This window comes from Zootoca vivipara, chromosome 3 (genome assembly GCF_963506605.1).
Source record: "Zootoca vivipara chromosome 3, rZooViv1.1, whole genome shotgun sequence".
Classification (NCBI taxonomy): domain Eukaryota; kingdom Metazoa; phylum Chordata; class Lepidosauria; order Squamata; family Lacertidae; genus Zootoca; species Zootoca vivipara.
The window spans coordinates 118501410-118524387 of NC_083278.1; the positions used below are offsets into that span (position 1 = coordinate 118501410).

General features: G+C 50.1%; 1 protein-coding gene across 1 annotated transcript; it reads left to right on the forward strand.

The window, feature by feature from the left end:
- Nucleotides 1-246: 246 nt before the first annotated feature.
- DRC1 (dynein regulatory complex subunit 1) lies at nucleotides 247-22871 on the forward strand. The gene is made up of 17 exons (XM_035110207.2): nucleotides 247-446; nucleotides 2385-2472; nucleotides 3481-3593; nucleotides 5473-5656; nucleotides 7159-7296; nucleotides 8114-8200; nucleotides 10599-10721; nucleotides 11356-11495; nucleotides 11829-11963; nucleotides 13845-14080; nucleotides 16200-16363; nucleotides 16520-16609; nucleotides 17628-17714; nucleotides 19260-19477; nucleotides 20430-20570; nucleotides 20980-21082; nucleotides 22228-22871. Exons 1-17 carry the CDS (start codon nucleotides 280-282, stop codon nucleotides 22285-22287), a joined length of 2274 nt encoding a protein of 757 aa, XP_034966098.1. The 5' UTR covers nucleotides 247-279; the 3' UTR covers nucleotides 22288-22871.
- Nucleotides 22872-22978: the final 107 nt, after the last annotated feature.

Genomic DNA, 22978 nt, shown 5'->3' on the forward strand with positions numbered 1-22978 from the left:
ATCTCCCCTGCAGATATAAATTGCAAGGACCACCTGTCCCTTTGCGCGAAGAGCGCAAGAAACTCCTTAACTGCGCTCCAGAAATAAGCGAAAATTGCCCCCGCCTCCTTGCAGGCTGCAATGCAACCGGAAGCCAGCGCCGCGCGTCACTCTCCTGTTCTACCTCTACGTTTAAAGAAGGTGCACGTGACGTCGTGACGTGGCAGCGCGGGCTCCGTTTCCTAGCGACGGCGTTGCCCGGGCGACGGGAGGCGTTGGGCCTGCTCGCCGGGCGTCGGGATGAGCTCCGAGGGCGAAGGCGGCGCCGCCGCCGCTGAGGGGACTGAGGAGGGCGGCGAGGGAGGCGGGCGCTCCTCCAAGGTGCCCAACCTCTCCTCGGAGGACCCGCAGGAGCGCATCGCCGCCCGGCGGCTCCGCATCGCCGCCCGCCTCGAGGCCAAGCGAAGGTGGGACTAGGCGCCGCCGCCAGGGGGGTCCGGCTAGAGGACCTCTGGGTGCACCTTCCGAGGGGGGGAGGCATCGCGAGGGGGTCGGACTAGAGGATCTCTAGAAGCCCCTTCCAAGGGGAGGGGGAGGCGCAATGCTGCCATCGTGAAGGGGGTCCGCCTAGAGGACCTCTGGGTGTTTCTTCTGGGGGGAGGGGAGGCATCATGAGCGGGTACAGCTAGAGGACCTCTAGGAGCACCTTCCGAAGTAGGGGGGGAGGGAAGGGGAGGCATTGCAAGGGGGCCCAACTACAGGACCTGTAGGAGACCCTTCCAAAGGAGGAGGGAGGGCCCTTTGGCTGACCCACGTCCCGCTTCTGCCCTTGTTTTTATTAGGTATGTTGTGCTTTCGCCTCCTCATTTCATTCTGCAAGTTGCCCCAAGTTCTTTGGATAAAGGGGCAGTATACAAATTAAATAAATAGTTAATAATAATTAATAGTAATGATAATTATCTTGTGGCAAGGCCCCTCCATAATTCTCCCCAGCAGCCCCCTGCACAGCTGGATTTCTATACCCCTCTTCATCATAAGATTCCAGGGCAGGTGACAAAAAAATAAAATAAAACGAGAATATAAAATACACGATAAAGCAAAAACAAATCAATAATCCCCCTCCTACAAACACATTTAAAAAGCCATAGAATGTTAACCAGCCCAATATCTGTTTGTGTATGCATATCTATATATGTGTGTGTTCGTGTGTGTACATTTGCGTGTACAGTATATATTTACTTCTCCATATGTATATGGGAGTATATGTTCTCTATATATATATACGTTTGTATTTCTAAGGATCAAAAAAAGAGAGACTTACAAAAAAAGAATATGAACAGTGTAATATTCTAATTTTAGGGCTGCACACAGCCCCCCTTCCCGCTGACCCCACATTGAGCAAAGTCACGCCGAATTGTGCCACAATATTTTCAGAGGGGTCCAAATCGGCATGGTATGCATCGGTTCGGTCCACTGTCTCCATTCAAAATGGCTTTTGACAGTAGCCAAACAGGTGGCTAAAGCCTGCTGCTCCGTCCTGGGAACCAGATTGGGAGGCAGTATCTCCAGAGGCAGCTTGCAATGTTTCTGTTCTCCGTCTGGAGTGAAAAATGGCACCCGGTGCCCAAAATGTGCAGGAACCATCCCGCCAAACGGCCATGGTATCTTGAGAGGCGTCTGAACGTCTGGAGGAGAGGCAGGCAGAAAAAACCATCTTCCAAAACATATAAGAGATGATGATGATACAGTGGTACCTCGGTTTACGAACTTAATCTGTTCCAGAAGTCCGTTCTTAAACTGAAACCATTCTTAAACCAAGGCACGCTTTCCCTAATGAGGCCTCCTGCAACTTCCACCGTTCGGATTCGGTTCTTAGACCAAGGTAAAGTTCTCAAACCGGGACACCATTTCTGGTTTTGTGGAGTTTGTAAGCCGAAGCGTTCTTAAACAGGACTGCTCTTCAACCGAGGTACCACCTTGTCCACCTGCAGCACCTCCCACCCCCTAATTGTCTGCAACAATTGCAATTAGTTTTAGAGTTAAAACCAGAGAGCGAAGCAACTTTAAAATCCCCAAAAGCCTGGCGGAGTAAAAAAGGTCTTTATCTCCCTCCCCAAAAGACGTGAACAGGGCGGTTGTGAATCCTGATGCACCTCAGGTGATCTGGCCACCCAGCTCTGAACCTCTCCTCCTGCAACTCAACCCCAGACGCAGAAATGGTCCCAGCATCCCACTTCTTAAGACCCCCATGTTTCCCACCCCCACCCTTTTGGGCTCCCCCACTTTCCCCCAGAGCTTCCTATCCAGAGTCACCCCGGTTTCAGGTCTGGAGATCCCCAAACGTCAGTCCAGGTACAGGGTGGGTAGACCAAAGATGAATATACACCTTTTTGGTTCTTTTCCAGGGAAGCCCTTGGAGAAGATCCAGATGCACATAAACTGGTGGAAGAGGAGCAGAGTCGGAGCCACAAGCAGATAGAGGAGAGCAGACAGGTTAGGACTCAGCGAGGGAACCAGGGCTTTTTTGTGTACAATTTCCCCAAAATACATTCAATCAGTTCACAGCACAGCGTGACAAAAAGAAACCCAAACCATCGCTATCCATACAAAAGACGATACAAAACAGTTTCAGAATAGCAAAAAATGGATAGTAAGATAACATTGGTATCAATATACAGTGGTGCCTTGGTTCTCAAGCTTAGTCCGTTCTGGAGGTCCGTCCGAAAACCAAAGCGTTCCAAAATCAAGGCACGCTTTCCCATAGAAAGTAATGCAAAATGGATTAATCCGTTCCAGACTTTTAAAAACAACCCCTGAAATAGCAATGTAACATGAATTTTACTTCCTAACGAGACCATTGATCCATAAAATGAAAGCAATAAACAATGGACTGCAGTCACACAATCAATCAATCAATCAGTAGCTGAACTGGGTTCCACACAGTCACAAAAACAAAACAAAAAGAGCCGCAGAAACAAAAACGCAGAAACAGACAGACCTCAGTGTAACATTCAAAAGGGAAGTGTGGCACTCAAATCGGAAGCATAACACTTAAAACGGAGCATGTTCAGCTTCCGGAAAAAGTTCGCAAACTGGAACAGTTACTTCCTGGTTTGCAATGTTTGGGTTCCAAGTTGTCTGAGTACCAAGGTGTTTGAAAACCAAGGTACCATTGTATCTTAATTTTTCTGTTACCAATGAAATGCTCCCTGGACTAAGCCTAGCTGGCAGAAGTTAGTAATAGCTGCAACTCTGGAGAAGGAGGTAGGGCTGGCGAGATTCGGCTGAAAGAACTTCAACTTTCAGGAGGGAACTGAACCTCGAGGTGGAAGTCCTATTGCCAAGATACATTTGTATGGCACAACTTCACAATTGCAGACCCTGCAGGTTTGGTTCCCCCCCCCCCCGAAGTAGCAACATAAATCAGTCTGGTTGGTCAAAAGATACTGTCTCCATTAGCTTAGAATGACCTGCTTATGATATGTTCTCTTGTTTGCTCAGAGGTTGACTAAGCTGCTGATCGATGGCACACAGCTAGTGACAAACATCCAGGTGGCAGCTGATTCTCGAGAGACGCAGCGGAGAGCAGAGGAAGAGGAGTTGAATCGGCAAAGGTAAGCGCTGGGCCGGAGCATCCTCTGGAACTGGGGGATATCTGGGGAAGAGGCAGGAGAGATCAGAGCCAGCCAGCGGTTCCCTTGGGAACTCAGCGCGATCTTCACTTTGACCAAGAGGTCAGAAAAGACGTCTGCTCCCAGGTTCAACATTCTGATTCAGGCTTGACAGAACTGCAGGCTACAGTATGCACAACCATTGGCCAATAACATTAATTTTTTTAACCAGTTTTATAGCCCACCCTTCCTGCAAGGAGCTCAGAATGTGTACCCACATGTGTTGTGCTGTGGTCTAAACCACTGAGCCTCTTGGGCTTGCCGATTGGAAGATTGGCAGTTCAAATCCCCACAACTGGGTGAGCTCCCATTGCTCTGCCCCAGCTCCTGTCAACCTAGCAGTTTGAAAGCATGCCAGTGCCAGTAGATAAATAGGTACCGCTGCGGTGGGAAGGTAAATGGCGTTTCCGTGCGCTCTGGCACTCGTCACGGTCCTCCGTGTGCCAGAAGCGGTTTAGTCTTGCTGGCCACATGACCCGGAAAACTGTCTGTGGACAAACGCTGGCTCCCTCGGCCGCAACCCCATAGTCGCCTCTGACTGGACTTAACCGTCCAGGTGTCCTTTACCTTTACCTTATCCATCCTAGCAGCCGTTCTATGACGTGCTCCACCCCTGCTGTCTGGCAACCTCCTTAAACTGGAGGTGCTTAGAATGGAAGCCAAGAGGGGCATTTGATTGCAAGGTGTGCGCTGTGTCCTTCAGGTGCAGACCCTCCTTGTTTTAAGTACACTGGCATCAACGCATAATGGAGCCAAACATTCCGAAGGGAGCTCAGAGGTCATTTTTAGGGAAGTTGTTAAAAACTGATGTTTTTATGTATTTTTAATCTTTTGTTGGAAGCCGCCCAGAGTGGCTGGGGAAACCCAGCCAGATGGGTGGGGTATAATTATTATTATTATTATTATTATTATTATTATTATTATGTTCCTGCCCATGCTGGACGGCCCCCCGGCCTCTGCTTAAATGCTTATGACAAAGGACCACCCATCATTTTCCAAGGGAGTCCCATCTACTGCCAAAGAGCTTTCGCCACCAAGGAGTTCTTCCTCATTCGAGTCAACATCCCCTTTCTTGTAATTTAGACTTGTGGCTGTGGGCCTTAATCTTTGACGCAGCAGAAAACAAATTTTCCCTTTGGAGGTGGAAATATGAGCAATTATAAACATGGTGTTGATAGAACATTGTATGTCAGCATGCACACCTTCCCTCTAGCTTATTCCCATATTGGCTTGAGTTTTCTGAAAGTTGGTTCTCGTTCGGAGGAGGCCCCCACTTCTGTTATTGCACTACCCTCAATAGTTCGGATGCTCTCTCTCGCAGTTTGGCTAAGATCCTTCATTGCAGGGGGTTGGACTGGTTGACCCTCGGGGTCCCTTCCAATTCTACGATTCTATGATTTGCTTAAGACTCTTATGCTAAATTGGTGGTGAGAGGGAAAGCATTGCAAGAGCGAGATCCCAGTTAATTGAGAGGGGTGGGTGTTGTGCCACACCCCTTTTTGGGGAGGGGCTTGCCACTTGCAAGGAACTTCAAAATGCCCAAAGAGCCAATGGACTACTGGGGATCAGGCCTACAGATGCACCTGATCTTCAGGAAAGTGTCTGTTTGGAAATGCTTGGTGCTCGAGCCAAAAAGAAAGACCAAGGAGGAGAGGGCAGAGGTCTTGTGCCAGCAAATGATTCTTCTAGAAGATCATTGATCTGCTGTGACTCACAGCAGCCTGCGACAGCGTTATGGATTTTCAGCCTCAGATCAGAACTGATGAGGGCTCTGCACAAACTCACCTTGAAGGGAACTCTCTCTCCATCTGGCTCTTTACAGGGTGGAGAAGCTGGAGAATGAATCCAAGGCCAACCAGGACAAGTTTAATGAGATCACTTCCAAGTGGGGAGCTACCAGGGAGAAGGTCATCCCCCAGGATCTCTGGGAAGGGCTCAATGCGCAGCAGATGATGTGCGCACAGCTGATCGAAGAAAAGAACAAGCTCATCAGTGAGCTGCAGCAGGTGGGGGGTTTGCGCACCGGCGGGGGGGTGGGGGGTGGGGCAGGTCATGGGAAGGGTGGCTGCAGGGGCTAACCCAAAAAGTGTTTTGCCTTTAGAGAAAGGGAGAGGTGTTAGCAGTCGACAAATGTATGTATCTTTCTGCTAGTGATGGGCAAACATGCCTCGGACTGATTTGGAATTTGTAGCATGAGAAACTTCCTCATGAACTATTTGAACTGACCCGGACCCTGAGATCATCCTTTGAGTCCCTTTCTTTATGTGCCTCCTCCACAAGAGGTCTGGAGGGTGGCAACACAAAAAGGGGCCTTTTCTGCAGTGGCAGAAAAGTGTATTTTTGATCTTTGTTGGAAGCCGCCCAGAGTGGCTGGGGAAACCCAACCACATGAGCGGGGTACAAATAAATTATTATTATTATTATTATTATTATTGAGTGCTCATCTTGCACCTTTGTTACATATTTTTAGGTGCCAGGCAAGAACTTTCCTCTATAACCAGGCCTTTGGCCTTTAACCATCTACAGTAGTACCTCGTTTTGCGACCAGGATCTCTTCCGGAGCCCCGGTCGCTGGCCGAAAGGACGCTGGACAAAATTCCGCGTCTGCACGTGTGCGGAGCGGTTTGTGCTTCTGCGCATGTGTGAAGCGCGATTTAGTGCTTCTGCACATGCGTGAGCGGTGAACCCGGAAGTAACCCGTTCCGAGTTTGCTGCGGACGTTTGATGGAACGGGCGCTCGACGAGGCGGACGCTAGACAAGGTACCACTGTATAGTGGTACCTCGGGTTACAGATGCTTCAGGTTACAGACTCCGCTAACCCAGAAATAGTACCTCGGGTTAAGAACTTTGCTTCAGGATGAGAACAGAAATTGCGCGGCGGCGCCACAGTGGCAGTGGGAGGCCCCATTAGCTAAAGTGGTGCTTCAGGTTAAGAACAGTTTCAGGTTAAGAACGGACCTCCGGAACGAATTAAGTTCTTAACCCGAGGTACCATTGTACAGATAAATCTCACCTTATGTGAGGGTTGCGTTCCTGGCTATTGCTCATGACTGCTAGAACCCTGCGTGGCTATCCCCACCTGTCCGATCCTCAGTCTGAGGAGGCCTTCCCCCACCTACGCACGCAAGGCAGGGAGCTTTTTAAACCTCACGTCTTGCTTACTGGGCTCTGGGAAGGTTTCCAGAGGCCTCGGATCCTGCAGTCGCTGCCCCCAGAGGCCTCGTGTGACCTTCCCAGAGCCTGTTAAACAAGGCTCAAAAAGTTCCCGCACTTGCTTCCCCTTTATTTCCTTTAATTTATTTAATTTCCCGCAATCTGCGTGACGCTGCAATTGTGTGCGTAAAATCAGCAGAAGAGGAGTTATACATCGCAAACCGCCCTGTGGTCTTAGGATGAAGGGCAGCATACAAATTTAGTAAATAAAATCCACCTGCCTTCGTAGTGTGGAGATGACGGCGGAATCCAAAAGTCAAGGCGTGAATCTGTTTGTCTGTTTGTGCCTTCCAGGAGCTGAAAACCAAAGATGACCAGTATGTGAAGGATCTCAGGAAGCAGTCAGAAGACATTAACCTGCTGCTGGAGCGGATGGAGGAGCAGATCAGGAACCTCATAAAAAGCTACCGCCGAGAGCTCCTGCAGATTGAGGTACTGGTCTCTCGTCCCTGAAGCTTCTCACCAGCAGAAGGCGATTCTTTCTTGCTTGTGTATGTGCAGCAAAAAAACAGGACGGTCAAACTAAGAAGAAAGCAGCATTGGGCACCAGCAAGCAAGTGTCTATAAATTCTGTTCATCTTCGTTTATTTTATGTACTGTATTTCTCCTTCATGTATCCAAGGCAGCTAGCAAAAAATACATCAGAATTAGACTGGCAATATGAAATAAAACAGTTTAAAAATGCCGAGCTGCGGATCCTTTTCTTGCTTTTGGCACTGCCTTTGAAAATCCCAGTAATTGAACAGTTGCAGACTTTGTGCAATCAATTCGTTTCACAAAACACAATAGCACATCCAAAGAGATAGTGGCTTTAGAGTCCCAAACTTAAGCTTCTGTGATCAGACTACTAGTCTATTAGCCGGGGAGATACTGTGGTCTGACATACCCAAGTCTCACAGGGTAGGAGAACGTGGGTGGGTGGGTGTTAAATGAACGGGTCTGGGGAAAGAAATCAAAATTCAGTGACTCCAAACGCCGAGAAGTAATGAAGGTGAGCTGGAGTCCTCTTAGAAGGTCCCTAATTTACCCTCCTCCTCTACTTAGGAGCACCCATTTGCTACTTTAGGGCTGAATATGAGCTCTGCGGAGTCTGTGATAGCCTCGTGATTCCTGCACTTTCAGGGGTTGGACTAGATGAGCTTTTCAGTTCTGTGATTCTGAGTCCTGGGTCTCAAGGGACTCTGCTGACGTCCCTTCCGCACATAGATTGGGGGTTGCTCAAGCCACATCTCTCTCTTTTCCCCCCCAGAAAGCCTTTGAATTAGAGCGCCGTGAACTCCTCACGAGCAACAAGAAGAAATGGGAGCAGGCCATGCAGTTGCTCAACCGCCAAGAGGTAAGGAAGAAGGGGGCGTGTGTCTGTGGGAAAGGCAGAGAAACAGCCGCCCTCCCAGGAAGGAAAAGAAGAAAAAGTCTAAAATGGTAGTCCTTGTCAGAACACGCCTGGGCATAGCTGCCAAGTTCCGGCCTGAGAAATAAGGGACTGACTGGAAGTAGCGCTGCCGCCATTTTGGAACTGGGCGGAGCATGCTCAGAAGCTACTTTTTATGCTGCTCTGCCCTGTTCCAAAATGGCCGCCGCACCAGAAGTCGCGCTGCAGCCAATTTGGAACTGGGCAAAGCAACATCAAAAGTCGCTTCTGAGCATGCTCCGCCCAGTTCCAAAATGGCCGCCGCGCCAGAATAAACCGGGGGAAAACAAAAAAAAATCCGTTTTTCGGCTGGGAACAGCTGGAAAAACGGGGGTTTCCTGGGGAATACGGGAGACTTGGCAGCTATGTGCCTGGGGGACACACGCAGTCCCCGGATTGAGACAAAGCTCTCTGGGCATCGTCCTTGTGAAGCGCAGGCCGGGACACTCATATATCTTCAGTCCCGGTGTGCAACAGTGACACATATCTGAAGATACGTGCACAGTTGCACACTCTAGCAGCAGAGTATAGGAGAAATGATGTGGAGCTTAGGTGTGGCGTTCTAAGTACTTTATTAAGCAATAAATATACAGGAAGGTAAACGGCGTTTCCGTGCGCTGCTCTGGTTCACCAGAAGCGGCTTAGTCATGCTGGCCACATGACCCGGAAGCTGTACGCCGGCTCCCTCGGCCAGTAAAGCGAGATGAGCGCCGCAACCCCAGAGTCATCCGCAACTGGACCTAACAGTCAGGGGTCCCTTTACCTGGCGTCCTCTTGCATCTTCTCTGAGAGAGAGAGAGAGAATACAAAAGTACAATTCAGCGGAAGAGATAAGACTGACTTCCGTTCCCCCACTTTCCAAGCCTGAAAAGTCCCAAGGTGGCTGTTGTCACCCCTGGAGGGCTGGAGGGTTACCGCGATGGGTGGGTGGTTTGCTAAGAGGCAAGGGGGCAGCAGGGGGTGCTGCTATTATTATTATTATTATTATTATTATTATTATTATTATTATTATTATTATATTTGTATGCCACCCTTCAGTAGATTTCAGGGTTGTTCACAACATGCAAACAACTTATCAGACTTCGAAAAGCTGCATCAGGTCCACCAGTTTTGTCGAATTAATGTTACCAAATAGTTTTCATCGGACTTTGAATAACTGTGCAATTAATTGTCCCTTTTTAAAATTTAATTGTGTATCTCTCTTGGCGGGTCGTACAAACCAGTATTCTGAATAATGCTTTTTGTATGGTGGGGGGGGGGCATCATGGGTGTGTTTATGGAACCAATGGGGCAGTGGCCCCAAAAGGTTTAGGAGCCACCAGTCTAAAACTGGCAGGAGTTTCTCCTCCAAGGCATATTTGCTGGTTGGCCTTGCGGGACTTGAGGTTAAGTAGAAATACTGGGGTGGGGCAGGAAACTAGATCACTGTGAGCGGTAGTAAAATTAAGTGAAGTTATTTTGCTTTTTGTCTTCTGTACCTCCCTGAGATCTTGTAAGGGAGGGTAGTATATAACTCAAATAAATAAAAATAATTTGGTTTTTTAAAAATACAAGTCTTCTGTGAGTTAGATAATCTCCTTCCTTGGAAGTTTTAAAGCAGAGGTTGAATGGCTTGGATGCATTAGCTGAGATTCCTGCATTGCAGGGGGTTGGACTAGATGACCCTTGGGTCCCTCCCCGCTCTACATTTCTATGATTCTATAATCATATTTTGTTTTCTTTGGTGGGGGAGAGGGCTGGTTGAGGTGGATAACATGAGACCACAACCAAATTTCTCCCTTAGTTTCTGTTCAGGGTAGATGCGACCATCTGCGTTATGAACATGCTTTGTGACCACTATGGTGAAAAGCAGTGTATAAATATTAGAATCATAGAGTTGGAAGGGACCCCGAGGGTCATCTAGTCTGACCCCCTGAAATGCAGGAATCTCAGCTAATGGATCCATGACAGGTGGCCATCCAACCTCTGCTCACAAACCTCCAAGGAAGGAGAAATATATCAGAATGTGACCACAAGTTTTGCTGGGCTCAGAAATGAGCTTCAGAGTATCCCCTTAGCAAAGCCAGAGGGCCGTGTGCTTAAGAGCTGCCCCCTCGGAAGCCGGGAGTGTGGGGCAAAAGCCCAACTCTCATCGGCCTTGACCCAATCTCTTCAAAGTAACAAATCCAGGGAGAAGCAGCCCCTTCGTTTTGCAGGGAGATGCTCTGATGGGCTACTCGGGGGTTTGGGAGTTGTTTACCGATTCCGGGGCAAAGAGCTGGCTTCGTCCCCCCGCCTCTTAACTGGGACATTGGCCACCCGCTCTCTCTGCCTTTTGCTCTAGCTGGACTTCATGATGGCCCGCCTGAAGAAGGTGGAGGAATATGAGCGCGAGCTGAACCAGCTCCGGGTGCAAGACGCAGAGGAGTACAATGTGATCAAGATCAAGTTGGAGCATGATGTGCAGGTACGGAGTGAGAATAGACCCCCCCCCATTGGGTGCCGTCATCGTGGCGGGGACACTGTGAGCCCTTGCTCTGCGGCACGGTGGGAAGGCAGCAGTGTCACTTCGGCAGCGATTCCTTCATGGACTCTCCTCATTTCTTTTGGGGCATCTGCAGGAGGCTTAAATGGCAGGTTTCAGGGAATGGTGATGCGATTGCAAAGAAGGCTGGGAGACAAAAATCACCTGGGGCCTTGCAATTTGAGGGTCCCTTCCCAGCCTCCCAGACCGGGACGGGGGCTGCGATGCCGCAATTGTTCCTCTTAATGCAAGGACCATTCTGGGGACCACTAAGATTCTTGTTTCAAGTGCAACCCGAAGGGATTTCCTGTGGTCCTCTGCACATAATTTCCCCTCTTTCCATCCTTGACTTTTTACCCCTTGCTCAGATCCCCAGCCTGGTCTCCTGGTTTCTGATAAGGGACACCAGTGGCTGTGGCTGTTTGGTTTAGGGATTGGGGGGGGCGGGTTGTTAGGGAGTACCATCTTGGGGGTATTGTCCAGCTGCAAAGCTGGTCTCCTCTGGAGCAAGTCCATGAGGGGGATTTGCAGCATGGCCTCTGCTTATTCTTCATTTCCTCCCCGCTTTGGGCGCCAGATCCTGGAGCAGCAACTCCAGCAAATGAAAGCCATCTACCAGCTGAACCAGGAGAAGCTGGAGTACAACTTCCAGGTCCTGAAGAAACGGGACGAGGAGAACACCATCATCAAATCCCAACAGAAGCGGAAGCTGAATCGGTAAAGGAGCCAGGCCGCCTTGCCCTTCTTCCCTTCCCGCAGCCTGGGATTTAAGCACACCAAATTCTCTGCTGGATCGTGGCCTTGGTATGGATGCTATCCTGCCCCATGTCCGCAGAGAATTTTCTGGGCAGTCGATGCAGGATGCGTGACACGTGCCTCTGAAGCAAGAGTCAACGCCATGAAATATATACATATATTTGAAATCTTTCTTCTCTTCTGCTGGGGCCCTTACCACTCTCAGGTCTCGGTGGGTTGCTGGCCCCGCTCTTCCTTTTCGTAAGCCGAGCTCCACTTCTCTCTCTCTCCACCACCACCACCCCGCGCCTCCAGGTTGCACGACATCCTGAACAACCTGCGCCTCAAGTTTGCCAGGCAGATCAAGCAGTACCGCGAGGAGAACATGGCTCTGACGGCTGACTACAAGCGGATTGTGCAGCAGTACAAGGACCTGCAGAGGACCATGAGGTGGGGCCGCACGGGAGCAGCAGAGCTCGTGGGCGGGTAAAGACTGTTGCCTCTTGGCTGCAACAGTCCGAACCAGGGTTCAGCGGGACCGTGCGCGAGTCATAAGAAGGGCCGAGGCTCAAAGCAGCTGCAGGGAGGGGATGGATTCTCTTTCGAGTCCTTCCTGCTCAGCCGAGGTGCAGATATTGTTGTTGTTGTTGTTTAGTCGTGTCCGACTCTTCGTGACCCCATGGACCATAGCACGCCAGGCACTCCTGTCTTGCAGTGCCTCCTGCAGTTTGCTCAAACTCATGTTCGTAGCTTTGGGAACACTGTCCAACCATCTCGTCCTCTGTCGTCCCCTTCTCCTAGTGCCCTCCATCTTTCCCAACATCAGGGTTTTTTCCAGGGAGTCTTCTCTTCTCATGAGGTGGCCAAAGTCGTGGAGCCTCAGCTTCAGGATCTGTCCTTCCAGTGAGCACTTAGGGCTGATTTCCTTCAGAATGGAGAGGTTTGATCTTCTTGCAGTCCATGGGACTTTCAAGAGTCTCCTCCAGCACCATAATTCAAAAGCATCAATTCCTCAGCGATCAGCCTTTTTTATGGTCTAGCTCTCACTTCCATACATCACTACTGGGAAAACCATAGCTTTAACTATACGGACCTTTGTAGGCAAGGTGATGTCTCTGCTTTTTAAGATGCTGTCTAGGTTTGTCATTGCTTTTCTCCCAAGAAGCAGGCGTCTTTTAATTTCGTGACTGCTGTCACCATCTGCAGTGATCAAGGAGCCCAAGAATAGGTATAAACGATCCCAACTCTGAGAGAATAGATATAAACGATCCCAACTCAAAAAGCTGCCTCCCTGCCAGATTTGGCCTGATAAAGATCTGGCCTGGGGAGCCGAAAGAGTTCCTCACCCCTGGTCTACACTGGCCACAGCTCCGCAGGGTTTCAGGCAGGGTGTCTCTCCCAGCCCTCCCTTGAGATGCTGCTGGAGATTGCCCTGGGACCTCCCACATGCAAGGCAGGTGCTCTACCATCACAGCGGTTTGCTAAAGACGGATAAAGGGAGAATGATCTGCCCAAGGCCACCCTTGGACTCGACAAGGGAGTGGGGATTTAAGAAGTGGATTTCACATCACTTCCAGGTGCTCCCACCTTGCTTCAGATGGCTCACTGACTGATCAGCACATCAGGAGCCAGAAAGGAAACTTCCTTCATGCTTTGATCCTTTGACCTGGCTCTGATGTGCTCTAGGCCATGGGTAGGCAAACTAAGGCCCGGGGTCTGGACCTGGCCCAATCACCTTCTCAATCCGGCCCGCGGACGGTCCGGGAATCAGTGTGTTTTTACATGAGTAGAATGTGTGCTTTTATTTAAAATGCATATCTGGGTTATTTGTGGGGCATAGGAATTTGTTCATTTCCCCCCTCAAAATATAGTCTGGCCCTCCACAAGGTCTGGGGGACAGTGGACCGGCCCCCTGCTGAAAAAGTTTGCTGACCCCTGCTCTGGTCTATGTCTGGATGATATGTAAGAAAGCATTTGTGTGTATTATTATTATTTTGACTAAATATCAGAAGGAACAGTAAGAGCTGTCCGCCAGCAAAACAGTGTCCCCAGGGAGGTTGGAAACTCTCCTTCCTCGGGACATATTTAAGCAGAGGTTGGATGGCCATCTGTCATGGATGCGTCAGCTGAGATTCCTGCAGGGGGGTTAGAATAGATGACCCTTGGAGGTCCGTTATAACTCTTCCATTCTATGATTCTATGTGCTAGTACGCAGGCCTGAGCTCAGATCCAGTTTGGAAATCATAGAACGGTAGTGGGAAGGGGCCGTGTGGGTCATCTAGTCCAACCCCCTGCGATGCAGGAATCATTTCCTTTCCCCCTTCAACGCAGGCACTTTGCCATCGTGGACGCCGAGCACTTCCTGGACGTGTGGCTAATGAACGAGGAGGAGGCTAAGGGCCTGATCCGCAAGGTTTTCAGCGCCGACCGCGTCATCCACGCCCAGCAACTGGGGATACCCTGGATTGAGCCGGAAGGCTGGTTCCTGCACAATGTGGGTCCCATCGTGCACAGCAAGAAGATGAAGTCGGCCAGCGAACTGGCTAGGGAGGTGATTGCACCAGAAAGTAAGCAAGGCTCTCTCTCACCCCACCCCCACCCCCACCCCCTCTGCTGCTTGAGAACACAGGCATAGGAAGCTGCCTTAATCAGACCATCAGCCCACCTGGTTCAGTGTTGAAATTCTCAGTTTCAAGCAGGGATGCTCCCCCAGCTCCCCAGCCATGGAGATCAGGAGGATGCAATCAGGGTCCTTCTGTCTTGAAGGCTGAGGGTCTGCCCTCTTTTTCCATGGAGGTCTCTATGCTGCTCCAGAGCCCTTGTGGCCAAGCCAGTGTGGTGTAGTGGTTAAGAGCAGTAGACTCGTAATCTGGGGAACTGGGTTCGCGTCTCCGCTCCTCCACATGCAGCTGCTGGGTGACCTTGGGCTAGTCACACTTCTCTGAAGTCTCTCAGCCTCACTCACCTCACAGAGTGTTTGTTGTGGGGGAGGAAGGGAAAGGAGAATGTTAGCCGCTTTGAGACTCCTTAGGGTAGTGATAAAGCGGGATATCAAATCCAAAATCATCTTCTTCTTCTACAGCGAGGGAACCCTCCAATCCTCCAATAGGGGCAAGTTGTGCAGTTTGAAGCCATTGGCATAAAGGTGCTTTTGCACATATAGTTCTTCCATCGGTTCAAGTTTTCAACAAATATTAGGCCATTCCATGGTGATTATTTTTTCCTGGAAATAAGGGATAGAAAGTAGCCTTTTTTTCAAAAACAAAAGCAGGACCTGGATTTTGGGAAAGCTGGATTTCCCCATCAAGTTATTTTTATTTATTTGTTTATTACTTTATTTCAAAATATACAAATATACAAACAATGTATAGATAACAAATACATACATTGATAACTTCTATATCTTCAAATAATAATGACCAGATCAAATAATATCAAACTCAATAAACAAAAACCTTACATCTCTACGTATATTCAAGAAAAGAAAAATGGAAACAGGAAAAGAAAAAGACCACTAAAATAATGACAAGAACACACACTTTCTAAAAAATGAAACAGAAAAACAAAGAACACACACACACACATGCAAAAATCATCATGTTTCTATTGTTAGATACTATTCAGTGATTTTCCCATCAAGTTGATCCCAAATTTGCCCTGTGGAAAACCAAATTAATTGATACGCAGGTTATGAAAATCATGCCAACATCTATAGATGTGCCCCGTTTTGCCCAGTTCATTTTACTGCTAAGCAGTGAGAGGAGCATGGAGTTCTGTAAGGGCGCTTAAGCCCCTCCGTGTGACCAAGCATCACTGGAAACCATCCTCTGCTCACCCCTGTTTCCTGCCTTGAGTTTGTCAGGTGCTACCCATATGTCTTCATAAAGTTGAATTGTAGAATCATAGAGTTGGAAGGGACCCCAAGGGTCATCCAGTCCAGCCCCCTGTAAATCAGGACTCTCAGCTCAAGCGTCCCTGGCAGGTGGACCGCCAACCTCTGCTTGAAAGCCTCCAAGCAAGGAGAGTCCACAACCTCCCGGGGTAGGACTGTTCCACTGCTACAGTAATTACAGTAAAGCAATTAAGAAAATATAATAATTACAGTAAAGTAATTAAGGCTGAGATAGTGCTTCAGCTCTTTCCAAACAGGTTGCTGGGGGGGCTTAGCTGCACCTCTTTGTTGCTGAAATCATTAAGAAATGTACCTCTTTGTTGCTGAAATCAGTGTGCAGAGGGGAATCTGCAATTCTCCTGGGTGGCTGGATTTGCGCCTCTCTTTATTTTTTTAAAAAAAGTATTTGATTTTTAAAAGTATAAACATACAACAACAAAAAACAATTCCGAATCCAAATATCGAGACCACTCTGAATCTCCTGACTTCCCCCCATCCCTTCCATGGGTCCTCATGATATAATTTACAACATCATATCAGTACTTATCCACATTTTTTTATCCTTCTAAACTGTCCACACTTTCCATTAATTTACAAGTGTGGTTAAAATCCTGCTCATGTTTTAACCTGCTTGCAGTGGTATCGTAAATAAATTATAAATCCCCCCCATTCCTTGCTAAAGTCCTTGTCTTCTTGATTTCTGAGCTTCCCAGTTAGTTTTGCCATCAACTTGGCTTGCCGTTCGGTTTGCGCCTCCCTTTATCCCCGCTTCTGGCCATCGCTCTTTCCTTCAGCCAGCAAGTCTGTCACGTTGGAGGGCAGCTTCCGAGATGAGAAGGAAATCGTCCTAGACGAGGTCCGCCGGGGGCCTGATGGCCCAGAGCCAGAGGTCAAGGCGCTTTGGTCCATCTCCACCAAGACGGTCAAGCACATCCTGGAGCTCCTGTGTGATGAGTCGGTGAGCTGAAGCGGGGTGGGAGGCAGGCAGGCAGGCAGGCAGGCAAGCGGGGTGCTGTGGTGGCTGGACTTGCCCTGCCAGGGACTCGGAAACGCCTGGCTCAAGGCCTTCGCCTCTGAGCTGTGAGGAATCCTTCCCCCCCCCCTCTTTTGCCAGGGCTTCCTGATTGAGAGCAAACTGCGAGGTCTCCTCCAGCCCTTGGAGAAGCACGACCGGACCCTCATGAGGCTGGACTCCATCTTCACAGTAAGGACATGGGCCCATCTGCCCAATTTGGGTTCCTCTCAGTTTCTTTCTCTTTCTCTTTTACAATCCGAAGTTCCACATTTTCACACATCAATTTATTGGAGGGGAGGTGGGAATCCTCTGTGGAAGTTTATTTATTTCAGGCATAGGCAAACTCAGCCCTCCAGATGTTTTAGGGCTACAACGCCCACCAGCCCTGACCCCTGGTCCTGTTAGCTAGGGATGATGGGAGTTGTAGTCCCAAAACATATGGAGGGCCGAGTTTGCCTATGTCTGATTTATTTGTTTCACAACTTCTTCATGCCGCCCGATTGCAAAAGAAAATTCCAAAGCTGTTTACAAAAAAGATAAAACAATAAAATTAGCAATGGGAAGAATTGACAACAATAATGTAAGTCCCCCGCCCCCTTTCTCTTTTAATCTTTTTTTTCTATCTCTATATCTCTACTTCGTTCTCCCCCCACCCCTCTTGTTTTCATCTGGATTGGTGTTTTTATCGAGATCAATGTTTCCCAAACTTGGGTCTCGAGCTGTCTTTGGACTACAGTTCCCATCATCCCTGACCACAAGTCCTGCTAGCTAGGGATCATGGGAGTTGTAGGCCAAAAACAACTGGTCTAGAGCAGGCATCCCTAAACTTCGGCCCTCCAGATGTTTTGGACTACAATTCCCATCATCCCTGACCACTGGTCCTGTTAGCTAGGGATCATGGGAGTTGTAGGCCAAAACATCTGGAGGGCTGCAGTTTGGGGGTGCCTGGTGTAGATTAACATTTTAGCTCGTATAAGAATGTATATTTCATAACAATCTTTGCATTTCCCTTTTTGGAAAAAAAATATTTTTAAAAAAGAATGTAAGACTTTTCAAAAAATTCAAATAAACACAGGCAGCCACTTCCCCCACGGTCGAAGGGCCTGCCTGAGCTCTTCCACAAGCTCACCTGGGAGGAGCAGCACATACGAATCCTGGCATTGGCGGCTAACCGGGCGCCTGCTGAGCTTTCCCTTCCTCTCCGCAGGCTCTGTCGATCGTCAGCGAAGACGACATCTATCACCTGGTGCAGTTCTTCAGGAGCTTCAAGGCTCAGCAGGTGGCTGCTAACCCGGTAAGGCCAGGGTGGGGCTGGAACGTGGTGATGGGACGCAGCTCAGAGGTGAATGCGCTCGGTTTGACGTGCGCAGGATCCCAGGAGCCATTCCCGACATCTCCTGGCAGGGCTGGGAATGTCCCCTGCCCTGAACCCTAGAGACCTGCGGCTAAACCTGTGTAGAGAGTACTGACTCAGGTGGGCCGATGGTCAGACTCGGGGGTAAGGCAGCTGTTTCCTTTGTTCCTAACAGAAGAACATAACAAGTGCCAGCCTGACACAGACCAAAAGCACAGCTGTTTTAGCAGCAGGCAAAGAGACGTCCTATAGATTCACAAACGGGACGAGATGGGAATATTCCTCCTCTTATAACACCATAGCTGCCAAGTACCCCGTTCTCTCCGGGAAAACCCCGATTTTACTTACCTTTTCCCGGTGGTCCCCCGTATCACTTCGTCTCCCGTTTTTCTCCGTTATTTTCTCCTGCTGGCGGCCATTTTTTTTCTTTCCGATTTGCCCTTCTATGGGCACCAAAAATGGCCGCCGCCGGCTTCAAAAGTCGCATCTACGCATGTCCGGAAGTGCATAGACGCACTTCCTGACATGCGTACAAGCGACTTTTGAAGCCGGCGGCGGCCATTTTTGGTGCCCATAGAAGGGCAAAGCGACACCGGAAGTTACGTCGACGCAACTTCCGGTGTCATACGGCTGCCAGTTCCGGATTCTGCAGTCCGGGACTTGGAAGGTAAGTATAACACCCCTCAGCTTGTGGCGGCAACAAAAAAGTTCCCTTTCTGTCTCTCCCCTGCTATGCTTAGTGTTTTAGTTTGTTTTTATATACACTGGAAGCTGCCCAGAGTGGCTAGGCAACCAGTCAGATGGGCAGGGTATTAGTAGTAGTATTAGTATTAGTATTATTTTTATATATGTCAGGGAATGGTCTGAAGACGAGGACTGGGGAATGCACTCTATGGCACACCAGCTTCTCTCCGATGGAGAGCTGGAGGGGGAAGAGTCGGACCCCCCCCCCCATGTCCACAGCGTGTTCAGAAGCAGAGAGAGAGAGACAAAAGCTGAACAGCTTAGGGAGGAGTTACCCAGTTACGAGATAATGACAAGAGAGCCAGAAGGGAGGGGGCAGCTAGTTGAGCCACCTCTCGAGAGTGTGGGGGAACAGCCCTCACCACAGACTCAGAGGTCCAAACGTACCAGAGAGCAAAGGAGTCAGGGGGAGGGAGGAACTTCCCGTCGGCGCCTAAAATACTGTGGAAGTCGGAAGTCGGATTAGACTAGCCAACTGCCCTTCTTGTGGAGAGCTGTGTATTTGTGACGGCAACATTACGCTGTAATAAAAGGACTACAGATCTACCAACTGCTTATTAATTCTTATATGTGAAGTTACCAAAGGGAGGGGAGGACTCTCCACGCCTAACAATATATCAGACTCTGGCCTTCTCTTCTACCTCTTCACTAAGTTGCATTTTGTGCTGCTTTCCCCCCATAAGTCTTGGCTCCACTGGGCTGTGTCAGAAGCGTCTCCTCCTGTGTCTCCTTGCCTCGTAGGACTTGGAAGAGTTCCTCGCGGAGATAGGCCCCCAAAAAGAGCCTTCAGAGGTCGAGGCTGCAGAGGAGGGGGAGGAGGAGAGGGAGGGCTCTTCGGCCCCACAAGACGAGGGCAAAGTCCCCCCGAGCTCTTCTTCGCTTCTCTCTTCTTTGTACATGCACCCCAACGACATCCTTAAAGCCCTCAAGGCTTTCGTCCAGGAATTCCAAGAGCCAAGGTGGGTCTGTCTGCGGAAGAGGAGGAAGAGGATAGGGCTGGTTTGGGATGCTGCGGGGAGGAAGGATGTGTGGGCTGCTTGTAAGAAACAGTGGCAGCCAGGGAAAGATGGACAGAGGATAGCTCAGTCTGTGGAGCATGAGGCTTTTAAGCTCAGGGTTGTGGGTTCGAGTCCCATGTTGAGCAAAAAAAAACTTGCATCGCAGGGGGTTGGACTAGATCAGCCTTGTGGTTGCTTCCAGCTCTGCGATTCTGTGAGATGGCTCCCCTTCGCATGAGTTTCTGGGTCGAGGGAAGTGCTGCAATACAGTGGTAGAATGCAGAGTTTGATGCAGAAGAAAAACTTGCCAAAAACCCTGGAAGAACTCCCTCCCTCCTACACCCTAATCCCAGTCCAGATCGGAGAGAGAGAGAGAGAGAGAGAGAGAGAGAGAGAGAGAGAGAGAGAGAGAGAGAGAGAGAGAGAGAGAGAGAGAGAGAGAGAGAGACCGGGAACCTGCAGCGTCTTGTTATTTCTTTATTTTTGCTCAAATGGCGTTCGGGTCTAGCAATGGGCTTATTGTTCCCCTCCCTGGCCCCACTTCTTCCCAAGCAAGCCATGAGCTGAGCTCCTGACAAGCCCAGAGCTCTCACAGGAGAGAGAGGAGAATGGCAGCCTTTTTCCTCCTGTGAGTGGTTGCTTTAGATGGAGGGGGTGCACAAATTAATAATAATAATAATAATATACCGCCTGGTTCACAGAACGGAATAAAAATATAAAACCACAAAATGTATAATAAAAATAACAATCAAATAACACCCCCCCCCCAAAAAAACCCCACATTTTAAAAGGAGGGGCAGTATTTGAGTGGGCCCCAAGTGTTGTGGCTGGCCAGAGGGAGCAGGGAGGTGGCCCAGGTCAGCTTCCGGCTCCAGCTTCCCAGCCAGTGACTCTCCCTCCTTCCCACCTCCAGAGATAAACACCCCCAGAAGAAGGTGCATGAAGAACGGGACAACTCTAAGGACTCGGAGTATTGGGACGCTCTCGCCCACGCCATCCCGGATGTGAATCTGAAGTTGTGGGATGCCCTGGTCTCTGGCTTGCACAAATACCAGTAAGGCGGGGGTGGGGGGTAGGTAGATCCTATTAAGCCCCTGCCCCGTCTCTCCAGGGAGGGGGGTCATTGAGGTGGGGGCCATTGAAGAGCCTTGCACAAGGAGAAGGTCAAGCACATTTGAGCTAGGTGCCCTGCCCCGCGGAGGTTGTTTCCCTGCTGCCAGGAGTGCTCCTTGTCTGGGCCTCGGGTGGCCCCTGGTGGTGAGAACGTGCCTCTTCCTTGCCTGGCTTTCATGGTAACAGTGTCCCGCCCCCCGATTTCTGCCTCGGTTGCCTTTGACTGGGCTTAGCCATCCAGGGATCCTTTACCTGCAAGGGAAGACAAGGGACTTCTTTCAGGCACATGGCACCAGAGGCCCTTTTGGCCCCATGCATCTTCTCTCCCTCTCCCTCCCCCACCTGCACAGCTATGTCCTGGACCAGAGGGCGAAGCTGATCGTCGAGACGGATGGGCTGCGCCAGCAGAACGCAGAGCTCAGGATGCTGCTGCGGCAGTATCTCCATTCCCCGGTGAGCAAACGGGCTGCGGGACCGAGGGCAACAGGTCGCGTAGATCTTAGATCCACAAGATTCCTTCACCGCCTGGGGCAGAGGCGCCACCTCATGCCCAAATTGAAGGGGCCCTATGCCACGAGAGCTGCACGATGGAGAGCCCTGCCCTGCTCCCCCAAAAATATTGAGGGGGCCCAAAACAACTCAGCCCCCATGATCTGGCGTCCCTGGCCTGGGGGGGGGGGGTGCCCTATAACACAGGGTAGTCTCAGTTGGATAGAGCAGGGTGCTGCTAATGCCAAGCTTGCAGGTTCGATCCCTGTACGGAGCAGCTGCGTATTCCTGCATTACAGAGGGTAGGGCCGGGTGAGATCCAGCTCCGAGGGCCTTCTGGCGGTTCCCTTACTGCGAAAAGTGAGGTTACAGGGAACCAGGCAGAGGGCCTTCTCGGTGGTGGCGACCGCCCTGTGGAACGCCCTCCCACCAGATGTCAAGGAAATAAACAACTATATGACTTTTAGAAGGCATCTCAAGGCATTAACACGATAAAAAAATCAAACATTATAAACTTCCCAATAAAGGAGGATGATGATCTGCAGGGTCCCTTCCAACTCTGTGATTCTATGATCTGCCTCCCTGCCTGGTTGCCAGCACTGGCTGCCCTCAAAACATAAGAAGGGCCCTGCAGCTGGATCAGGCCCACCCAGTCCAGCATCCTATTATGTGAAGCCTGCAAGCAGGACGTGAGCATGAGAGCTGCGCTCTTCCCTCCTGTGGCACCCAGCAACGGGCGTTCAGAAGCATTCCTGCCTCCGACCGTGCAGGGAGAGCTTGGCCATCCTGGCTAGGGGCCATTGGCTGCCTTCTCCTCCTCCATGAATTTGCCCAATCCTCTTGGGAAGCCATCTAGGTGGGTGGCAGGCATTGCTTCCTGCAAGAGCGAGGTTGCTTCACACACGTGACAACGCTGGGCTCACTGCCGTGGCTGGGCCTCCACGTAGGGCATTGAGAATCATAGAATTGTCGAAATGGAGAGAACCCCAAGGGTCATCTATTCCGCAGGACTTTTAAGCATCACCCGCCCTGTGAAGGGCTGAGCCTCAGTCACATCCAGGCTGGGCAGGAATGGGCGCTATTGATGGTCTTTGCTTCCCTTTCCGCAGGTGAATGCCGAGCTGCTGATCCCTCCCACCCACTTGCTGCACCTGCAGATGAATACCTGATGTCCTGGCGCAGTTGCTCCCCCACCATCTTCTTAGCTCCTCAAAGGAGTGTCGGCGGGGTGCCTGTCATTCCCTCACAGCTGCCCTTGAGCGCTGGTTTGGGCCACACCTTGGTGAGTAGCAAGCCCTGGTGAGCTGCAAGCCACACGGCTGTTCCCCAGCACCTGGGGCACCCCAGGGAAGGCTTGCAAACACTTTTGACGTGTGCCGAGATCAGGTTTCAGAACCGGCAAAACTCACCACTGATCCACCCCAAATGTTAACGCTCGGGTTTGTTACCCTTTGGGAGAAGATGTTACTCTGAACGCAGAGGTTCCGAAGTGTCATTAGGGAGAGGAGGCAAATAAATGGCTAATTGTTGTGGCCGTTCTGTTTCTCCTGTCTTATATTTGCTGCTGTTGCTTGAGGAGAAAAATTAATAGGGAGAGAACGGGGTGGGATCCGTTTCTGTTTTTAAACCGTTCAGTGTGCTTAAAGGTGGACCTCCAGTTCCTCTTGAGGCAAGAAAAAGGTTGGAACTGAGCCAAAATAATTTGATGAATGGGGCTTGTGGGACTCTGGAAGCAGCACAGACAAAATAAGTGGGGTCAGAGAGGGAACCTGCAAGGCCAAGTAACTGGAGGTTCCTTGTTCTGTCCTGAGGGTTGCTTGTGAGAAATGCCACCCAAACCAGGCACCCTCGAGGGTATAA